At 45.2% G+C, this 23,118-nt stretch overlaps 1 protein-coding gene across 5 annotated transcripts in view; it reads left to right on the top strand.

Annotated features, from left to right (window-relative positions):
- The window catches only part of cntrl (centriolin), a 110,471-nt gene that overhangs the window by 69,952 nt on the left and 17,401 nt on the right, over positions 1 to 23,118 (top strand). For all 5 annotated transcript variants that reach the window (XM_046346591.1, XM_046346593.1, XM_046346595.1 and 2 more), the window contains 4 exons: positions 218 to 362; positions 574 to 716; positions 17,648 to 17,828; positions 17,998 to 18,317. In XM_046346591.1, coding sequence (XP_046202547.1) covers positions 218 to 362; positions 574 to 716; positions 17,648 to 17,828; positions 17,998 to 18,317 — 789 coding nt within the window. The remainder of the gene's footprint in view (positions 1 to 217; positions 363 to 573; positions 717 to 17,647; positions 17,829 to 17,997; positions 18,318 to 23,118) is intronic.

A 23,118-nucleotide genomic window follows, 5' to 3' on the forward strand; every position in this document is an offset into this window, starting at 1 on the left:
CCTACAGAAACAATCTGCATCCCAAATGGCACCATATTCCCTATATAGTACACTACCTTTGACCAGGGCACATAGTGCTCTAGTCAAAAGTAGTGCACTATGTAGGGAATAGGGTGCTATTTGGAACTCACACCGTGTTGTACATGAGTAGAGATGTACTCTTATTTAACAATATCTGTGCTCACCTGAGTAAGATTTGAAGTTTTCTTTCCATTAGATGCATTTGATGGACCAAAATAGCCTGGGGGGTATTTTAGACAACAGCATCCAACAGCAGGAGCTGGATCGACTGAAATGGGCCTTGACCAGACAAGAGGCCCAGACTAAGCAACTGCGGGAGCAGCACGCCCTGGCTAGAGAGAGTTAGTCGGCTGAATAGTTTGTTTTAGCCCTATTTGGTTGAGTCAGTCTTAACACTGTAAAAACACCCCAATTCACCTATTAGGCCTAACCCTGTATGTCTTTCTAAAGATTCGATGCCTACATCAATATTTTTTTAAATATATTTTATTGCACAATAATCCACTTTTTTGTTGTTTTGTTGATATCCCCAATGTGACTTTGACTCCACAGAGAACAGCGGGAACCTGGAGGAGCTTATGGGGGAGGTGTGTGCTCTCAGGGAAAACCTGGTCCAGCAGAACCAGGTCTTATCCAGCCTCAGAGATCCTCACAGGACCAGGGGTCACTGGTACTATGTCCCATCATCCACAAATGTAAGGAACCACCACCACCTACCAACTGTTTTAGTAGTTGATGGTTATGCTTTATGGGATTGTCAGAGTGTGGATATGACTGCTACCTGGCTGCAAACTCAGAAGAACCCAGAACCAAATCAAGTAAACTTATTCGGTTTCCTTCTGGGGAAGGAAACCACCTCCACAAAATCCTGATTCGACAAAAGATATGCTATACCACCGAAACATCAAAATAACAAAGAAAATGTACACCCAGTGTAATAACACGTTATGACACGATCATAACCATATCATAATGTCATAACACTGCCATGACCCATAGATTTACACCTGTAGTGACAGATATTGTGCTATTTTATGGCAGGTTATGATACCTACATAAGAGTGCCAAGAAGTTTTGTTTCGTTTGAAAGTTTGTTTCTTAAATCCTTTGTTGTTGCTGTAATTCATTGTTTACAGCCATGTTTGTTTTCCTCATATTTTAAGTAACTTGTAGAAAATACACAAGCATTAAGACCATCCTGTGTCACTTTACTTGGACTAAGAAAATACACGTTATGACCAATTAGGCCTATATGGCTGATATGATCCATCACCTGGGCAGGCAGAGGACTAACCCTGCTTAGCTTCAGAGTCATGCCAGCAGTGGGATGTAGGGTGACACAGCGTCTCAAGTAGAATGTTACCATTAAGATGAAAGCTGCAATGCCAGGGTTCAAGCTGTGGGCCCACTGTGCCACCATCAGGACTATTTAGACACATTGCCTTAGGATGAGCTACTTCTGTACTCCTTACCACACTAGGCAAGTAACAGAACTCAAAATCAACCAGATCATGCAATATGCCTTTGATATACAGTGCCTTGTGAAAGTATTCGGCCCCCTTGAACTTTGCGACCTTTTGCCACATTTCAGGCTTCAAACATAAAGATATAAAACTGTATTTTTTTGTGAAGAATCAACAACAAGTGGGACCTAATCATGAAGTGGAACGACATTTATTGGATATTTCAAACCTTTTTAACAAATCAAAAACTGAAAAATTGGGCGTGCAAAATTATTCAGCCCCTTTACTTTCAGTGCAGCAAACTCTCTCCAGAAGTTCAGTGAGGATCTCTGAATGATCCAATGTTGACCTAAATGACTAATGATGATAAATACAATCCACCTGTGTGTAATCAAGTCTCCGTATAAATGCACCTGCACTGTGATAACTCCCTCACGACGCCAGGACAGCGGAGTCAATCACCACCTTCCGGAGACACCTGAAACCCCACCTCTTTAAGGAATACCTAGGATAGGATAAGTAATCCCTCTCACCCCCCCCTTTAAGATTTAGATGCACTATTGTAAAGTGACTGTTCCACTGGATGTCATAAGGTGAATGCACCAATTTGTAAGTCGCTCTGGATAAGAGCGTCTGCTAAATGACTTAAATGTAAATGATTTTTTCCGGTTCCGGTTGGAGCGAATGGTCGCATCTGCACGTCGCTCCAACGGGTAGTATAACTTTTTCATTATATTTCATTATATCACAACGGTTTGATTTGTCTTATCTTAGCAATTTCTTCTCAGCTAGCTACATAGCCGTCTTTGTATCAAAGATAATTGCGTAATTATCGTATTTCGCCGTCCTAACGTAGTCTTCACTAGCCAGCTAGCTAACGTCCACTGATTAGCTGCACTGAGAAACTTTTACACTCAACTGAACGACTTGATTAGTTTAGTGTTAGCTACCTACATAGCTGTCTTTGCTGTCTTCGTATCATCGTATCATCGTATCCAAGATAATTGTGTTGTTTAGGTTTAGAGTGTGTAGTCTTAGAGTGATTATCTTAATTTACCGAGGTTAGCTAGCCAGCTATTTGTCGTCCTTAACGTAGGTGACTCTGCTAGCTAGCCAACAGCTAGCCAACGCTAGCCAACGTCTTCTGTATAGAACTCAACTACCCGGTCGCATTCACAGGTTGTATCACATTTTCACTTCATTTCATTACAGTACAACGGTTTGATTTGTTTGATCGTAGCTAGCTACTTAGCTAGCTACATAGCCGTCTTTGTATCAAAGATAATTGTGTAGTCTAGAGCGATTTTCTAGGTTCGCTAGCCATCTATTGTCGTTCTTTTAACGCAACGTAACGTAAACAACACTGCTAGCTAGCCTGCTAGCCCCGAATAGCAACACTGCAGAAACTATTACACTCAACGGAATGACTTGATTAGTGTAGTGTCAACAACGCACCCACTGCCAGCTGGCCTACTTCAGCAGTACTGTATCATTTTAATCATTTTAGTCAATAAGATTCTTGCTACGTAGCTTAACTTTCTGAACATTCGAGACGTGTAGTCCACTTGTCATTCCAATCTCCTTTGCATTAGCGTAGCCTCTTCTGTAGCCTGTCAACTATGTGTCTGTTTATCCCTGTTCTCTCCTCTCTGCACAGACCATACAAACGCTCCTCACCGCGTGGCCGCGGCCACCCTACTCTGGTGGTCCCAGCGCGCACGACCCACGTGGAGTTCCAGGTCTCCGGTAGCCTCTGGAACTGCCAATCTGCGGTCAACAAGGCAGAGTTCATCTCAGCCTATGCCTCCCTCCAGTCCCTCGACTTCTTGGCACTGACGGAAACATGGATCACCACAGACAACACTGCTACTCCTACTGCTCTCTCTTCGTCCGCCCACGTGTTCTCGCACACCCGAGAGCATCTGGTCAGCGGGGTGGTGGCACCGGGATCCTCATCTCTCCCAAGTGGTCATTCTCTCTTTCTCCCCTTACCCATCTGTCTATCGCCTCCTTTGAATTCCATGCTGTCACAGTTACTAGCCCTTTCAAGCTTAACATCCTTATCATTTATCGCCCTCCAGGTTCCCTCGGAGAGTTCATCAATGAGCTTGATGCCTTGATAAGCTCCTTTCCTGAGGACGGCTCACCTCTCACAGTTCTGGGCGACTTTAACCTCCCCACGTCTACCTTTGACTCTTTCCTCTCTGCCTCCTTCTTTCCACTCCTCTCCTCTTTTGACCTCACCCTCTCACCTTCCCCCCTACTCACAAGGCAGGCAATACGCTCGACCTCATCTTTACTAGATGCTGTTCTTCCACTAACCTCACTGCAACTCCCCTCCAAGTCTCCGACCACTGCCTTGTATCCTTTTCCCTCTCGCTCTCATCCAACACCTCCCACACTGCCCCTACTCGGATGGTATCGCGCCGTCCCAACCTTCGCTCTCTCTCCCCCGCTACTCTCTCCTCTTCCATCCTATCATCTCTTCCCTCCGCTCAAACCTTCTCCCACCTATCTCCTGATTCTGCCTCCTCAACCCTCCTCTCCTCCCTCTCTGCATCCCTTGACTCTCTATGTCCCCTATCCTCCAGGCCGGCTCGGTCCTCCCCTCCCGCTCCGTGGCTCGATGACTCATTGCGAGCTCACAGAACAGGGCTCCGGGCAGCCGAGCGGAAATGGAGGAAAACTCGCCTCCCTGCGGACCTGGCATCCTTTCACTCCCTCCTCTCTACATTTTCCTCCTCTGTCTCTGCTGCTAAAGCCACTTTCTACCACGCTAAATTCCAAGCATCTGCCTCTAACCCTAGGAAGCTCTTTGCCACCTTCTCCTCCCTCCTGAATCCTCCGCCCCCTCCCCCCCTCCTCCCTCTCTGCAGATGACTTCAAACCATTTTGAAAAGAAGGTCGACGACATCCGATCCTCGTTTGCTAAGTCAAACGACACCGCTGGTTCTGCTCACACTGCCCTACCCTGTGCTCTGACCTCTTTCTCCCCTCTCTCTCCAGATGAAATCTCGCGTCTTGTGACGGCCGGCCGCCCAACAACCTGCCCGCTTGACCCTATCCCCTCCTCTCTTCTCCAGACCATTTCCGGAGACCTTCTCCCTTACCTCACCTCGCTCATCAACTCATCCCTGACCGTTGGCTACGTCCCTTCCGTCTTCAAGAGAGCGAGAGTTGCACCCCTTCTGAAAAAACCTACACTCGATCCCTCCGATGTCAACAATTACAGACCAGTATCCCTTCTTTCTTTTCTCTCCAAAACTCTTGAACGTGCCGTCCTTGGCCAGCTCTCCCGCTATCTCTCTCTGAATGACCTTCTTGATCCAAATCAGTCAGGTTTCAAGACTAGTCATTCAACTGAGACTGCTCTCCTCTGTATCACGGAGGCGCTCCGCAAACTCTCTCTCCTCTGCTCTCATCCTTCTAGATCTATCGGCTGCCTTCGATACTGTGAACCATCAGATCCTCCTCTCCACCCTCTCCGAGTTGGGCATCTCCGGCGCGGCCCACGCTTGGATTGCGTCCTACCTGACAGGTCGCTCCTACCAGGTGGCGTGGCGAGAATCTGTCTCCTCACCACGCGCTCTCACCACTGGTGTCCCCCAGGGCTCTGTTCTTGGCCCTCTCCTATTCTCGCTATACACCAAGTCACTTGGCTCTGTCATAACCTCACATGGTCTCTCTTATCATTGCTATGCAGACGACACACAATTAATCTTCTCCTTTCCCCCTTCTGAAGGTGGCGAATCGCATCTCTGCATGTCTGGCAGACATATCAGTGTGGATGACGGATCACCACCTCAAGCTGAACCTCGGCAAGACGGAGCTGCTCTTCCTCCCGGGGAAGGACTGCCCGTTCCATGATCTCGCCATCACGGTCGACAACTCCATTGTGTCCTCCTCCCAGAGCGCCAAGAACCTTGGCGTGATCCTGGACAACACCCTGTCGTTCTCAACTAACATCAAGGCGGTGGCCCGTTCCTGTAGGTTCATGCTCTACAACATCCGCAGAGTACGACCCTGCCTCACACAGGAAGCGGCGCAAATCCAGGCACTTGTCATCTCCCGTCTGGATTACTGCAACTCGCTGTTGGCTGGGCTCCCTGCCTGTGCCATTAAACCCTTCAACTCATCCAGAACGCCGCAGCCCGTCTGGTGTTCAACCTTCCCAAGTTCTCTCACGTCACCCCGCTCCTCCGTTCTCTCCACTGGCTTCCAGTTGAAGCTCGCATCCGCTACAAGACCATGGTGCTTGCCTACGGAGCTGTGAGGGGAACGGCACCTCAGTACCTCCAGGCTCTGATCAGGCCCTACACCCAAACAAGGGCACTGCGTTCATCCACCTCTGGCCTGCTCGCCTCCCTACCACTGAGGAAGTACAGCTCCCGCTCAGCCCAGTCAAAACTGTTCGCTGCCCTGGCCCCCCAATGGTGGAACAAACTCCCTCACGACGCCAGGACAGCGGAGTCAATCACCACCTTCCGGAGACACCTGAAACCCCACCTCTTTAAGGAATACCTAGGATAGGTTAAGTAATCCCTCTCACCCCACCCCCCTAAGTTTTAGATGCACTATTGTTAAGTGACTGTCCCACTGGATGTCATAAGGTGAATGCACCAATTTGTAAGTCGCTCTGGATAAGAGCGTCTGCTAAATGACTTAAATGTAAATGTAATGTAAATGTAAATGTAAATGTGATAGTCTCAGAGGTCTGTTAAAAGCGCAGAGAGCATCATGAAGAACAAAGAACACACCAGGCAGGTCCGAGACACTGTTGTGAAGAAGTTTAAAACCGTATTTGGATACAAAAAGATTTCCCAAGCTTTAAACATCCCAAGGAGCACTGTGCAAGCGATAATATTGAAATGGAAGGAGTATCAGACCACTGCAAATCTACCAAGACCTGGCCGTCCCTCTAAACTTTCAGCTCATACAAGGAGAAGACTGATCAGAGATGCAGCCAAGAGGCCCATGATCACTCTGGATGAACTGCAGAGATCTACAGCTGAGGTGGGAGACTCTGTCCATAGGACAACAATCAGTCGTATATTGCACAAATCTGGCCTTTATGGAAGAGTGGCAAGAAGAAAGCCATTTCTTAAAGATATCCATAAAAAGTGTTGTTTAAAGTTTGCCACAAGCCACCTGGGAGACACACCAAACGTGGAAGAAGGTGCTCTGGTCAGATGAAACCAAAATTGAACTTTTTGGTAACAATGCAAAACGTTATGTTTGGCGTAAAAGCAACACAGCTCATCACCCTGAACACACCATCCCCACTGTCAAACATGGTGGTGACAGCATCATGGGTTGGGCCTGCTTTTCTTCAGCAGGGACAGGGAAGATGGTTAAAATTGATGGGAAGATGGATGGAGCCAAATACAGGACCATTCTGGAAGAAAACCTGATGGAGTCTGCAAAAGACCTGAGACTGGGACGGAGATTTGTCTTCCAACAAGACAATGATCCAAAACATAAAGCAAAATCTACAATGGAATGGTTCAAAAATAAACATATCCAGGTGTTAGAATGGCCAAGTCAAAGTCCAGACCTGAATCCAATCGAGAATCTGTGGAAAGAACTGAAAACTGCTGTTCACAAATGCTCTCCATCCAGCCTCACTGAGCTCGAGCTGTTTTGCAAGGAGGAATGGGGAAAAATGTCAGTCTCTCGATGTGCAAAACTGATAGACATACCCCAAGCGACTTACAGCTGTAATCGCAGCAAAAGGTGGCGCTACAAAGTATTAACTTAAGGGGGCTGAATAATTTTGCACGCCCAATTTTTCAGTTTTTGATTTGTTAAAAAAGTTTGAAATATCCAATAAATGTCGTTCCACTTCATGATTGTGTCCCACTTGTTGTTGATTCTTCACAAAAAAATACAGTTTTATATCTTTATGTTTGAAGCCTGAAATGTGGCTAAAGGTCGCAAAGTTCAAGGGGGCCGAATACTTTCGCAAGGCACTGTATATTGGACATGATATTGACTACTTTAAACATCTTCTTCACCTGAACTGCCAGACAGATTGGTACAACATTTGGTTTATATCATCTATGGATGCACTTCTTTAACCCCCTAGAGTCAATTGACGCACCAGTGTGTCAATCTAAGTAACATAATAAAATAATCCCCATCAAAATCTGTCAGTTTAAGAGAGATGGATGCAGTGGATGGGTCTCAGTCCACCGCATCGGCCGATGTCGCACTTCCGCATCTGTGGTGAAAGGTTGCAGAGCTAGAGCGGTGTTTGTCAGACCATGAGACATCCCAAAAATCGGTCTTCTCGTGTAAACGTCTGTAGCATCCAAATTGTTTGGCCTACAAACTGTTATGAGAGGGGAGACGAACACGGTGATCACCTCCTTCCTCTACGAAGTGTCAGGGGACTTGTCTGAAGTCGGTGATGATGGTAGAAATGACGGAAACTGATGGTGTTCTCTGTTTTGCCCATTCGACCCCACAAGTGTCACGGGACACGTCTGAAGGTAACCAGTAGTGTTTTTTTTAACTAATGGAAGTTTGAAGGTAGTTTTGTGACTACCCAAAAAAGGGGTTAAGTACACAACATGACCAAAAGTATGTGGACTTTGCTTTCATTCAGCCACGAGCATTAGTGAGGTCGGGCAATGATGTTGGGCGATTAAGCCTGGCTCGCATTCAGGGTTCCAATTCATCCCAAAGGTGTAAAATGGAGTTGACGTCAGGGCTCTGTGCAGGCCAATCATGTTCTTCCACACCTATCTCGACAAACCATTTCTGTATGGACATCGCATTGTACACGGTGGTGTCATGTCTTTGCTGTCATTAATGTGTTTGAATGTTATTTTATCAAATCAATGAACTACGTTTAATTATTACGCTGTTAAATTAACCATATAATTAATTAAGTATTAAGTTTATATAATAAGTTACTGTTTTCTGATTATCTCTTAAAGATAAAGATCTCTTACACCAGTCAATTCATTAATTCTTATTTACCTTCAGTCTCATTCCGAACATCAACTTTAAATCTGCATGAACCCTAGCATAAACCCTACCATAAATTATGAATCAGCGATATACAAATTGTATTTTTCTAACTAAATAATCACACAGAATTACATAAACACCCAAACAGGATAGTTTACAGGTTGATTACTACACAAGGCATTGAAAAGTCCCTAGTGGACTAACCCGATATGATGGCTTGTTACAAAAATGAGAAGGGAGGAGCATGCAAGAAAGAGCAGGAGAAGAGACAAAGGACTTCACTATCTTACATACAGCTGATAACTATGCTCATGGAAATGCAATTACGTTGCACATGAACGGCCACACATTCGAAAATAATTGCAATGTACATATTTACGTGTGTATGTCTTGTTGTCTCTGTTGAAATCGCCGGTCCGTCTGGGGAGTAATTGGACAAAGTCTCTGACTTGTCCACCAGAGATCAAAGTCTTTCGTAGTTGTAGATTGCTCAGCGGGCTCTGTTATAGTGGATATGTAAGATGTACCAATGGTCGTTGGATAGGGAAATGTACTTTAGAATGGTTCTTTCAGAGTACCACCTGGTGGTTCTCGGTCGAGTTTACTAGACTAAGAGTACTTAAACAGCTGCAGACTGAATGGCAGCAATCCTGCGTGTTTTGGTCTAATATGTTAATTCTTCAACGAGTCCTTGTAACGGCGTTTGTCTGTTGAAAGAAGAGAGTCGGACCGAAATGCAGCGTGTTGGTTACTCATGACTTTAATGAAGAAAACGCGGTACATGAAATAACTGATACGAAATACAAAAACAACAAAACGGAACGTGAAACTTATTACAGCCTATCTGGTGACCACAACACAGAGACAGGAACAATCACCCACGAAATACAAAGCGAAACTCAGGCTGCCTAAATACGGTTCCCAATCAGAGACAACAAGAATCACCTGACTGATTGAGAATCTCCTCAGGCAGCCATGCCTATACAACACCCCTAATTAGCCGCGATCCCAAATACTACAAACCCCAATACGAAAAACAACATATAAACCCATGTCACACCCTGGCCTACCCAAACATATAACAAAAACACAAAATACAATGACCAAGGCGTGACAGTCCTTTTTAAACACTTGGGGATAAAGGGCGTTCCATTACGTTTGGCATAATGTCTGTGCTCATTTGGGCGTGGTTATTGGATAAACTTCACATGAAAAACCATTTTATAATTTTAAAGGCCAAGATCACATTTCAGCTTCTCACAAATAGTTTCATATTTAATTATATAAATTCCACAACAGTTGGATGTAAATCTGACCACTAGGAAATATACACATTCAGAGATAGTTATGTTATATCGTCCTTATTGAGATCCCAAAACAACTGATCTGACATAATTGTTCTTTAAGTACCCACGGATCCTTCCAACTGTTTGGAATAGAGAAATGTTGTTTCGTTATCCAATCTTCGTTACAAAATCACTCTCTGTAACAAAGGGATTTTTAACTTCCCTTTCATCGTGTGGGAGAGTGAGAGTTCCTGCTGGTATTTACGAGCGTCATAAAATGGCCAACTTTCACCCCTCTCCCCCTCTGCGGGATAGAGTGTGCTGTAGAAAGGACCCACTAACCTGATCCTTCAGATCTTCACAGGAGAGTCATGCCAGTCCCCCTCTGGTAGATTCAACTTGAAAGGATTCTGTAAGTTGCAACCCACCATAAGAATGAACCTTGGATGTCCCAGTGGTTTACCCTGGTAGGCCTTCTGCCAAGGGAGCAGTCCACCACCAGGATGGGCAGTGGATGCCCGGATTGGGATCGGTGTTCCTAATTCGCGGTGTGTTGCTTAGGGCACTATCCTAAGTTGATAATTATATGATACATCTACAGCCTTATGGCATGAGTTTCAGGCAGTCTACAGGAATGACCTATGGACCTCTGGTGAGCACTGTAGCTGTAGAGTCACTTCAGAGCCTCAGAGTAACTTTTCCACTTTACTAAGGCTGGTATTTTGCTCGGACCCTTAAGTTGTCCTTGTATAAATCCTCATTAAATGTTCCGTTGTGGGTGTGCGTTTATGCTTACATGCCAAGGGAAAGACAACCAAGTATCCTGGTAGGCTGCAACCTGTTCAGAATGAGTCTGACGTCATTTGATCATTTCCAGGTCAATGCCTGGTCAGTAAGTTTTTATGTCGACCTCAAGACGTGTGTTAAGGGCATGTGGAGTTGTTTTACTACACGTCAATGTGTGTTACACCATTGTAGTGGTGATAGGTATAGTGGTGAAGGAGTCTATTTCATAGCCATGTTATCCACGGAGGAGCTAACCCCCTGACGGAAGTACTCTATAAGCAGTTATACACGGTGTGATCATGGTTCATGACTTCTAATAACTTTCCTCCTGAATGGATAGTTCTATTTATTAGTGGCATGTGAGTTAACCATCAAAAGAGTGTTCTGGAGATTCCCTTACACGTGTTGCAACCTGAGTTACTACCAACTCCTCTGTCGCTGTTATCAATAGCAATTTGACTTGTGAGGTCTCTAACCTTATTACTGATTGTGGCTGGACCGACTGTGCTGGTATTGGTACTGCTACTCAAGGGGACCAGTTATCCTACCGATTTATTCTGAAATGTTATTCTACCGGAAAACAAGATTAGAGCATTTTACTAGTTGCATTGTTGTTGAAACTACACATGGCAATAATTATTATTTTTGACAATTGCTTTTGAGGTGGATAGTTCACTGGACTTCTTTTACAACCAATGTGGTACACCTCAATAATATCTTAGATGTGTTCTAGGGTTATCCCCGTCGAGGGGCCTGTCCGCTCCTCTCTGTTTTCATGGGGAAGTTTACAACTAGATTTGTTTCCTGCTCTGGTGGCCTCGTGCAGTGTTGCACATGGTCTCGCCCCCCCACCGGCCTCGATGAGGCTCATCATGGGTCTGGGCTAGTAATCCCTCCCTTTCTGTCTCACCAGCGGTTGGTGTTGGTATCCGAGGCACAAACGAATAGTTCGGACCCAATGTACGAGTTGTCAGCGGCCGTGTTGTTATTAGATTGGCTGTAACCTTTCAACCAAGTCTCCTGGTGTTTGTGCTTCAAAACGCTCAGTGGCTGTCCAGGTCTGTCAGTCAGTACAGTGTCTGCGTGTGGCAACCTCTTCAGTCCCTGCGAACTGAGACACAGGGATATCTGTCTGGGATATTGCAAAGTGTTTCACCAGTGGGAGTCATCGGGTCAGATGCGGGACTGACGCCGTTCGTGTCATTGTATGGGTAGACAGTCCCCCACAAAGCGGAAAGTGTATCATCGGAAGCAGAGTACACTCTGCACGTTGATGCTTTTATTCCTGAGACTGCTGCAGTGTTTGCGGAACTGTCCGAAGGACAAGAGAAGTTCATCTCAGCTACAGTATTGCACGACTCCAAGGAGGAGGGAAGTTGCTTGTTCACAGAGACTGCTGGCTCGAAATCATGAACATAATTGTCAATCAGGTTTGCTGATGGAATGTGTTGAGATATCGTAATATTTCCTTGGCTCGGATTCAGCCCCAAGAGGTTTTGAAATGTATTTTTCTGACGGGGTGCTGTCGACAGGTACCCCTCATGGATGACTGCGTTGCAGCTAGCGTTAGGGGAAGACAGTGTGGTCAGTGGAGACGGCACTGTGACCATACGTGGTTGGTTTTCAAATCCATCAGTGGGAGTAAACGATCCATCAAGTCTGCTCCAAGTATCAGGAGTTCAGATTCGAGGCTGGTAACATACACAGGGTGAACGAGCGATACATCCTGGAAGTGTAGTTTCAGCATGAGTCTCAATGTGAGAGGCGATGTTGGAGTGAAACCTCAAAGTGTAGTGTCACATCATTCCACTTTTAACCAATGTTTAGTTAGCTTCAAAGCCATTTTCAGATCATTGAACAATGTTTGAGAGATGAGCGAGATTGTTGAGCCCGAATCAATTTGCGCATGACTGGTTAAGCAGTCCACCAGGACTGTTTCCACGAATGGCCATTGAGTTGCATTTAGTGGACATATTCCCCACAAAGTGAAGTGGTTGTTCGCAACGACGTGATGTGTCATTTCTGTTCATGGTGAAAGCAGATCGACTTAACGGATTTTGAGTGGGCTTGGCTTTAGCGACGCTATTGACCTTTTTCTTCGCAACTTTTGTGTCAAAGGCTATAGGCAAAGCCTGTTGACTTGTTTCTTGATCGAGCGGGCCCCGGATAGGGTCTCAAGTGAGAGCAGGAGAAATTTGATTTTTAACGTCCTTGCTAAGGGTGTTGCTAAGGGTGTCGTTTCCAAGGTGACGTACTTTACAGTTATTTCGACCATGGTGGGTATTGGTGTCGTGGTTTTGTGGTAGAAACCGTTGTTGTGCGTCATCTCTCAATGCTCCAGTACTTGATAATGCACCCTCTAACTGGAGTAAGTGCTCCTGGTCAAACTTCAAAACCGAGATGTCAGGGCTCCTAGCGTTACTTGCTTTTGATGCCTTTAAAACTGTTTTTGCAAGCTCTCTGAGTTCTAAGATAGGCAAGCCAACATGGGCTGCAGGATCCAAGTAGGTAATGAAGGTGGGATACATGTTTGACAGAAACATTTGTTTGAATGGTAACAGCTCTTCCATTCCTGTTTCAGTGAGTAGGCCAAAGTAAGCTGAACGATGCCTATGATAGTACGCTTGTGGGTGTTCATTCCGAGCTTGTTTGACAGTGTTAGCCAGTGAGCTTTTGTGTTTGCGTGTCGAAGAACCACTGAATTCTAACCTCAAAGCTATTGCAGGTTTAGCGTAGTCATTTTGCACTTATTGCTGTTGTAGACGAATGAACCTCACCTCGTCTATTCGATATTCGCGTCAACAGGTAAAGCCTGTAAGAACCCGTCGTGTTCGGGTAGCCACCCAAGGTGTCCTCTATGCCTGCTAAGAATGTTGTTTGGCTGACCTGGAACAGGGTCAAAGATGCGGAAGGTTTTGATGAGTGGCCAAGAGGAGAAGACTGAGGGACACATGAGGGAAGCAAAGTCTAAAACCTTCTTTCGTCTTCACTCCTTTGAGTACCGAGCTCCGGTTGCTTGTTTGGGTAGTAACGCTGTAGTCACTTGGCCACTTAGAGTACTGATTTTAGACATGTGAGTGCCGCACTTGCTCCGTTCGGCCTCATACTTATCTGTCATGGTTTGCATTTGGAGGTCTTGAGTACGGAGCGAGAGATTCAGTGATGAGATTTCCTCTACTTGCTTAGAAATCAATATTTCCATCTTCATCTGAGTTCTCTCATCATTCATTTGGTCAGCGACTTCAATGAGTTCTGCTGATTTGTCACCCAACTTAGTCATTGTGTTCATTAACTGATCGTCTCTGGTTTGCAGCATTTGGACTAGAACATTATTGTTTTGACTAACGTTCATCAAAACTGCCTGCATGTTATCAAATTGCACGCTCCTGTTTGTAGTTCTAGTTTGGAGTGGACTACTGGGAATTTAGTTTTTGCTAAATCGAGTTGTTCCTGTGGAAAGCGATTTTGTTAGAGTTTGTGCTCAATCACCTTAAGTATTTGCAATTACTTTTAATTGTTCAGGTTTCAAACACAGTTCCATGGCTAGCAGAATGTTTTAATTTCCTGCTTTTGTCATTAGTTACTTGGTTCTCTCCACCTCTCCCTTCATATCAGCCATTTCTAGCACTTGCTTCTGCTGAGCTCTGCGGTACTGGACCGATGCCAATCTTTGACATAAGGGCTGAAGTGGAGAAAACCTTTAGAATGCAATTTCTGCAGTTTTTCCGCTAATGGCGTTTATCGCTGCTGAGGTAAGTGATCAATCCTTTTATAGGTGAGGGTTCATTAATTAGCAGGGGACTGGGAACCACCCGCTCTGATAGCTTGCACATTCTATTTTAAAAAATGTGGAGGTGAAAAAATGATTTTTAAAATCTATTTATAGACTTTAATGAACCATCAATTATGGATCAGTAATGTGGGAGCTAAATGTGAATGAATTTGCAAAAGCAAATTTAAGTGGTGAAAAAATATATAATTTCCACCATGGGTCCCTTATCCCTGATGGCTGAAACCACATGGAATTCCCGCGAAGGCGGAACTTCCGTCAATAGTGGATTAGTACTATGGGAAATGGCCTCAATGAGCTTGCAAATTTAATTGATTTAATCACTTTCATGATAAATCAAACCTGTATAGGCTATTTGGGAATAAAATTTGAAATAACCTGGAGCTTAATTCTTATTTACCTTCAGTCTTATTCTGAACGTCGTTGACTTAAAATCTGCATGAACCCTAGAATAAATTATGAATCAGCAATATACAAATTGGCTTAATTATTTATTTACTAAGTAAATAACCACACAGAACTACATAAACACACAAACAGGATAGCTTACACATTCATTACTAAACAAGGCAATGAAAAGCCCTAGTGGACTAACCCGATAAGTGATTTGTCAATGATAAATCAAACTTGTATAGACTATTTGGTAATTAAACCTTAATTAACCTGAAAGCAATGCTGTAACTAGGTTAATATGGAAAAGTTTAAATGGTCTCTCATTTGGACCTTGTCCAAATGATTCATCAAATGATTCATGAATGATTCATCAAATGATTCATGATTCATCTGAAAAGTTAGGTCTGACAATTTTAGCTTCTTAGTTAAATTGAATTTATTAAATCATTTTTTAATAGATTCTTTAGCACCAGGGGTCACTTATCCCTGAGGGCTGAAACCACATTGGATTCCCGCGAAGGCGGGACTTCTGTCAATACTGGATTAGTCTTACCATTTTCTGGTCTTGTAGTTTTAAAACCATTTGTAACATATTCAGGTGGAACCACTTCTAAAATGTCTAATATGTTCATTCTTCAGCGAGTCCTTTTTAAATACTTGGGGGAAAAGGGCGTTCCATTACTTTGGAATAATGTCTGTGCCGACGTAGGCATGGTTAGTGACTGGATAAACTTCACATGAAAAACATTTTTTTTAATTTAGAAGGCCAAGATCACATTTCGTCTTCTCATAAAGAGTTTCATATTTAATCCTAGAAGTTCCACAACATTTGGATGTAAACCTGACAACTGGGAAATATACACATTCAGAGATAGTTATGTTATACCATCCTTAATGAGATCCCAAAACAACAACTGATCTGACATAATTGTTCTTTAAGTATCCACGGATCCTTCCAACTGTTTGGATTACAGAAATACTGTTTCGTTATCCAATCTTGGATGTCACAATCTACAAAATCTCTCTCTGTTGTAACGAAGGGATTTTTAACTTACCTTTCATTGTATGGGAGTTAGAGTTCCTGCTGGTATTTACGAGCGTCATAAAACGGCCAACTTAGAGCGGACCCATTGTAACCTGATTCTTCAGATCTTCACAGGAGAGTCATGACCGGGGCATTGTCATGCTGAAACAGGCCAGACCTTCCCCAAACTGTTTCCACTAAGTTGGAAGCACAGAAGGCCAAGCCTGACCCATGAAAAACAGCTACAGACCATTATTCCTCCTCCACCAAACTTTAGTTGCACTATGCATTTAGGCAGGTAGCGTTCTCCTTTCATCCGCCAAACCCACATTTATCCGTCGGACTGCCAGATCTGAAGCGTGATTCATCACTCCAGAGAACGCTTTTCCACTGCTCCAAAGTCCAATGGCGGCGAGCTTTACAACACTCCAGTCGACGCTTGGCATTGCGTGTGGTGATTTTAGGCTTGTGTGCGGCTGCTCGGCCATGGAAATCCATTTCATGAAGCTCCCGACAAACAGTTCTTGTTCTGACGTTGCTTCCAGATGTAGTTTGGAATTCGGTAGTGAGCGTTGCAACCGAGGACAGGCCATTTTTACGCGCTTCGGCTCTCGACGGCCCTGTTCTGTGAGCTTGTGGCCTACCACTTCGCGTCTGAGCCGTTGCTGCTCCTAGACGTTTCCACTTCACAATAACAGCACTTACAGTTGACCAGGGGGTAGCTCTAGCAGGGCAGACATTTGACCAACTGACCTCTTGGAAAGGTGGCATCATATGACGGTGCCATGTTAAAAGTCACCGAGTTCTTCAGTAAGGCCATTTTACTGACAATGTTTGTCTATGGTGATTGCATGGCTTTGTGCTCGATATTTTTTTTTACACCTGTCAGCAACGGGTGTGGCTGAAATAGCCAAATCCACTAATTTGAAGTTTTTCTTCCTGAGTGTTTTTCTTCTTATCTCCTAGATTTAGGGCAGAAACTTCAAAAGATTGTTTCTTATTATACATGTTTTTGACTGTCCTTTGCCATTTATGAATGTGTTATTGAATGTGGGCTATTGGCTTGGTTATAGTAGTAAAGGCCAAAATCGATATTTTATCCCCCCCAAAAGTATATATTTTTATACCTAAAGGGGTCCTAATATTCACAATCACATAGTAAAATGATCCATACTATGACATTCTTAAAAAATTCCATGTCAGTTTTAGCACCCCCTTCCCCCCAACATCTTAGACTCTAAAGAATTAAAAGCAACATTTTCCAAGAGTCTCGATAAAAGAACATGGGCCAATGTGCTTGCATCAACTCTTTTTCCTGTCTAACAGTGCCACCATGCAGCCAAACTCAAGAGACATAAACATGTGCCTGTTGCAGCGCCACCGTGTGGTCGATCTGAATGTGCTTGCATATGTTGAGTGTTGACAGTGTTTGAAAAATGTACACCAGGTTTTGGTACAATTCAAATATCGGTGTCTGATCTGTATGAATTTATGTGCCAGACCATGCCCACATGGATGTTTATCGGTCAGTATGATTGACATACTAGCCTAGAAATTGTTGCGTTGGGAGATATTGGTCCATAGATGCCATGTTTCGTGCAGATCGGTCATTTGGTGCCAGAGGAGTTGTGTTTTAAGTGTTTTCTATGTAGTATGTGTAAAGCCTAAATTATACTGTACATATGCAACGCAAGACCGCAAAATGGCGATCCTGCTTACTTGTGTCGAGTTTATAATTGCGGGGCTGTACACCTTTGCGTATTTTTCCTACACAATTACGCAGGATCGCCATTTTTGCATGGCTATTTGTAGTTCTTATATTGCATTTGGTATAAATTAGGCTTAAGGCTGATATTGTACAGGACTAATATACTATAGTTTTATTGTCTGTTTCTCCTTGTTCCATCAGGCTCACAGTTTAGGTACTCAGGATTCAGGTCTAGGGTCGCAGTATCCTACCTTGCCTGGCAGGGGGCACCGCAACAGCAGGCGCAGGGGGGTCAGCAGGGATAGAGGTCCCCAGCCTGTAGGGGGATACTGGGTCTACTCCCCTCCGGTGCACACATCCTCACACACTTACAAAGGAAGAGGTATGTATAGGCACATTGCAAGTTTCCTCTGAGACCTCTGTCGTTACACTACAATACAGCAAACCGTGAGAGTCAACACAGCAACGTGTGTGTGTGTGCACGCATCGGTGTATGTGTGCATTGGTGTGTGTGTGTATGTATGTGTATGTGTGCGTGCTTGACCACTCAGGTGAGGCGAGGGACAGTGGTAGTGAGAGCGATGTGGTAGACTGCAGCTCCTCTGGGATGGGGACTGGGGATCAATTCAGCCATCCCCCTGGCTCGGCCATCTACACCATGCTGCCCGACGGTTCGCCCCTGCCCCTTGGCTCTGTGGTCTATGCCTCCCCTGCGGCCAGCCTGGCATTCAGTCCCGGGACGGTCATCTACGGGTCTCCACCACAGGGGGCCCACCTGGTCTATGGCCCCAGCAGCCTCTCTGGGCCCTTGCTCGGAGTCAGCTTCCCCACCGGGGTGCTCCACTGCAACATGCCGGGGCACAAGGAGATGGTGGGTGACATGGATGAGATGATGATTCCTAATGGTTTGAATGGACTAATCCAGTGTTTCCCAATCCTGGTCGTGGGGACCCAAAGATTTCTGCTTTTAGACCTAGCACTAACACACTTGATTCATCTAACCAGCTCATCATCAAGGCTTTGACTCAAAATCTAACAGTTGCACCCTTTTTGGGTCGTCCCCCGGACCAGGATTGGAAAACACCGGGCTAATCTACGATATGACCACTAGAGGGTGAATTAAGATGATATTGAAAATGCATTAACTAAAATGATGCCCTCGACTTACAGATGCCTTTTTTTCTCTGGCTCCAACATGGGTGGCGTTCAGAAGGTTACAACATGCTGAACGTCCCAGAGACGCCATTCCTTACTCTAGCCACACGTCAGAATGAATTTTTTCATTCTGACGTGTTTTCAACTAATTCCCTATTGAAGATACAGTGGGATAATGGTCATGTTGTACTTCCTAAGGCTTCTACTAGATTTCAACAGTCTTTAGAACCTTGTTTGATGCTTCTACTGTAAAGGAGGGGGGAATGAGAGGGGAATGAGTCAGATGTCTGTCAGAGAGCCACGAGCTCGTGACGCGCGTTCATGTGACATTTACCTCGCATTCCATTGCATTTCTACAGACAAAGGAATTCTCCGGTTGGAACATTATTGAAGATTTATGATAAAAACATCCCTTGAAGAGGGGGATGACCGCAGCTGCTTTCCAATCTTTGGGAATCTCAGACGACACGAAAGAGAGGTTGAACAGGCTAGTAAAATAGGGGTTGCAACAATTTCGGCAGATAATTTTGGAAAGGAAGGGTCCAGATTGTTTATCCCGGCTGATTTGTAGGGGTCCAGATTTTGCAGCTCTTTCAGAACATCAGCTGACTGGATTTGGGAGAAGGAGAAATGGGGAAGGCTTGGGCGAGTTGCTGTCGGGGGGTGCAGTGCTGTTGACCTGGGTAGGGGTAGCCAGGTGGAAAGCATGGCCAGTCGTAGAAATAAGGCTTATTGAAATTCTCAATTATAGTGGATTTATCAGTAGTGACAGTGTTTCCTCTCCTCGGTGCAGTGGGCAGCTGGGAGGAGGTGTTCTTATTCTCCAAGGACTTTACAGTGTCCCAGAACTTTTTTGAGTTTGTGTTGCAGGAAGCAAATTTCTGCTTGAAAAAGCTAGCCTTGGCTTTTCTAACTGCCTGTGTGTATTGGTTTCTAGCTTCCCTGAAAAGTTGCATATCACGGGGGCTGTTTGATGCTAATGCAGAACGCCATAGCTGGTAGGTTCATTGATAATTTGTGTGAGATTGAGGGCATCAAGCTTAGATTGTAGCATGTTCCAGTTTAGGTCGCCTAGGAGCACGAGCTCTCAAGATAGATGGGGGGCAATCAGTTCACATATGGTGTCCAGAGCACATCTGGGGGCAGAGGGTGGTCTATAGCAGGTGACAACAGTGAGATACTTGTTTTTAGAGAGGTGGATTTTTAAAAGTAGAAGTTCAAATTGTTTGGGTAGTAGGACAGAACTCTGCAGGCTATCTCTGCAGTAGATTGCAACATCACCCCCTTTGGCCGTTCTATCTGGTCTGAAAATGTTGTAGTTCGGAATAAAGATTTCAGAATTTTTGGTGGTCTTCCTAAGCCAGGATTCAGACACGGCTAGAACATCCGGTTAGGCAGAGTGTGCTAAAGCAGTGAATAAAACAAGCTTAGGGAGGAGGCTTCTAATGTTAACATGCATGAAACCAAGGCTATTACGTGTACAGAAGTCATCAAAAGAGAGCGCCTCGGGAATAGGAGTGAAGCTAGGCACTGCAGTGCCTGGATTCACCTCTATCACCAGAGGAACAGAGGAGGAGTAGGATAAGGGTACGGCTAAAATCTATGAGAATTGGTCGTTTAGAATGTCCGAAACAGAGAGTAAAAGGGGGTTTCTGGGGGTGATAAAACAGCTTCAAGGCATAATGTACAGACAAAGGTATGGTAGGATGTGAATACAGTGGAGGTATAAACCTAGGTATAGGTATTGAGTGATGAGAGATTGTCTCTAGAAACATCATTGAAACCTGGTAATGTCATTGTATGTGTGGGTGGTGGAACTGAAAGGTTGGATAAGGTATAATGAGCAGGGCTAGAGGCTCTACAGTTAAATAAGCTAATAAACACTAACCAGTACAGCAATGAACAAGGCATATTGACATTAAGGAGAGGCATGCTTAGTCAAGTGAATATAAGGGTCCAGTTAGTAGTGAGGTTGGTTGGGGTAACGGCGATTCAGACAGCTAGCCGGGCCATCGGTAGCAAGCTAGCATAGGACGGTGTTCTGTTTTTAGCCACTTCGTGCATTTCCGTTAGTAGATTAGTGGGGTTCCGTGTGGTAGAGGGGATCAATCCAATTGGCAAAATAGATATAGTTATAGTGACCCAAGAAAAATTGTCAGAGTGACCTATTCAGATAGCAGCTGATAAGACAGCTAACGATTAGGGTGGGGCTCTGCACCGGTAGTAAAACGGGTCTGGATAGGTGATTGTAGCCCAGGAGTGGTTGATAGAACTCTTCAGCTGGCTAGCTCCGGAATAATTGAAGTTTGCTTCGGGACCGACGTAAGCCAATAGTCACACGGATAGCAGCTAGCTAGCTAGCTGCGAGATCCAGGTGTAAATGTTAAGAGCTTTCGGTTGAAATCCGGGGATATGGAGAGAAAAATAGGTCCGGTATATTCTGGTCCGAGTCGTATTGTTCAAAACTGGCGATAGCTTTTCGAGCTAAAGGATAGCTGATGACCATCAACTGTGATTAGCTAAATACTAACGTAATACTAACGTAGGGGGATATATCCCTGTTTTAGATGTGGGGCCGTTGGAAGAATGAGTGTAGAGTGGTAATTTGAGACGACTGCACCCGCTGCATTTGAGGGGATGCTGCAAGACAAGCATTTGCATCTTTGTCAAAACAGCAGCAGCAAACACTCCAGAAAGCAGTGGGACAGGAAACCTTCACATAGCGGTGTATGGCCTCGGTTATATCAATAGTGCTTCATAGAGATTACTTTTTTTATGTGAAGGGAGACGTAGGAGACGACGTCTTACACAACTTTCTAATAGATACCAGCGTTTAAATATCACTGATTCCTTACGATGAGAATTTGGCTAAATTTGCGACAGGAAAAGTATCACATTTAGCGGGCACAATCTAATGTGAAACAGCTATTACCTTTGTCATTGGACATTGGGCCAGTAACCATACCAGGATAATTTGACATGGAAGGAAATGGAGCCGATTTAGCTAGGTAGCTTGCTGCTGATGCTAGCTATTTTGTCCTGGGATATAAATATTGGGTTGTTATTTTACCTGAAATGCACAAGGTCCTCACCTCCGACAATTAATCCACAGATAAAAGTGTTATGCAGGTGAAGGAGGACCCAAACGCGACTTAACAGAAACAGAGTTTATTAATGCTCAAAACCGAATAACTGAAATCCTCTAGATAGTAGAGGGGAAAACAACTGGAGAAGCGGCCACAGACTGCAGGTCGCTTCGGGGTAGGCGCAGGCCGTAGTTAACTGATACACCTGCTCACACGCAGCGTCTGAAGAAGGCACAAAACACGACAGGACAGGGTGATACACAATCACGGCAAAAAACACGACAGGACAGGGCGAAACGCAATTACAGCATGGAATACAAAACAAGGAACCGACGGAACAGGGACGGAACACAAAGGAATAAATAGGGAGTCTAATCAGGGGAAAGGATCGGGAACAGGTGTGGAAAGACTAAATGATGATTAGGGGAATAGGAACAGCTGGGAGCAGGAACGGAACGACAGAGAGAAGAGAGAGCGAGAGAGTGAGAGAGGGAGGGGGAGAGAGGAGGATAGAACCAAACAAGACCAGCAGAGGGAAACGAATAGCATGGGGAGCACAGGGACAAGACATGACAATGAATGACAAACATGACAGTACCCCCCCCACTCACCGAGCGCCTCCTGGCGCACTCGAGGAGGAATCCTGGCGGCAACGGAGGAAATCATCGATGAGCGAACGGTCCAGCACGTCCCGAGACGGAACCCAACTCCTCTCCTCAGGACCGTAACCCTCCCAATCCACTAGGTATTGGTGACCCCGTCCCCGAGAACGCATGTCCATAATTTTATGTACCTTGTAAATAGGTGCGCTCGACAAGGACGGGAGGGGGGGGAAGACGAACGGGGTGCGAAGAAAGGGCTTAACACAGGAGACATGGAAGACAGGATGGACGCGACGAAGATGTCGCGGAAGAAGCTGTCGCACAGCGACAGGATTGACGACCTGGGAGACACGGAACGGACCAATGAACCGCGGAGTCAACTTACGAGAAGCTGTCGTAAGAGGAAGGTTGCGAGTGGAAAGCCACACTCTCTGGCCGCAACAATACCTTGGACTCTTAATCCTGCGTTTATTGGCGGCTCTCACCGTCTGTGCCCTGTAACGGCAAAGTGCAGACCTCACCCTCCTCCAGGTGCGCTCACAACGTTGGACAAACGCTTGAGCGGAGGGAACGCTGGACTCGGCAAGCTGGGATGAGAACAGAGGAGGCTGGTAACCCAGACTACTCTGAAACGGAGATAACCCGGTAGCAGACGAAGGGGAGCGAATTGTGAGCGTATTCTGCCCAGGGGAGCTGTTCTGCCCAAGACGCAGGGTTCCTGAAAGAAAGGCTGCGTAGTATGCCACCAATCGTCTGATTGGCCCTCTCTGCTTGACCGTTAGACTGGGGATGAAACCCGGAAGAGAGACTGACGGACGCACCAATCAAC

This window comes from Oncorhynchus gorbuscha, linkage group LG04, assembly GCF_021184085.1.
Source record: "Oncorhynchus gorbuscha isolate QuinsamMale2020 ecotype Even-year linkage group LG04, OgorEven_v1.0, whole genome shotgun sequence".
NCBI lineage: Eukaryota > Metazoa > Chordata > Actinopteri > Salmoniformes > Salmonidae > Oncorhynchus > Oncorhynchus gorbuscha.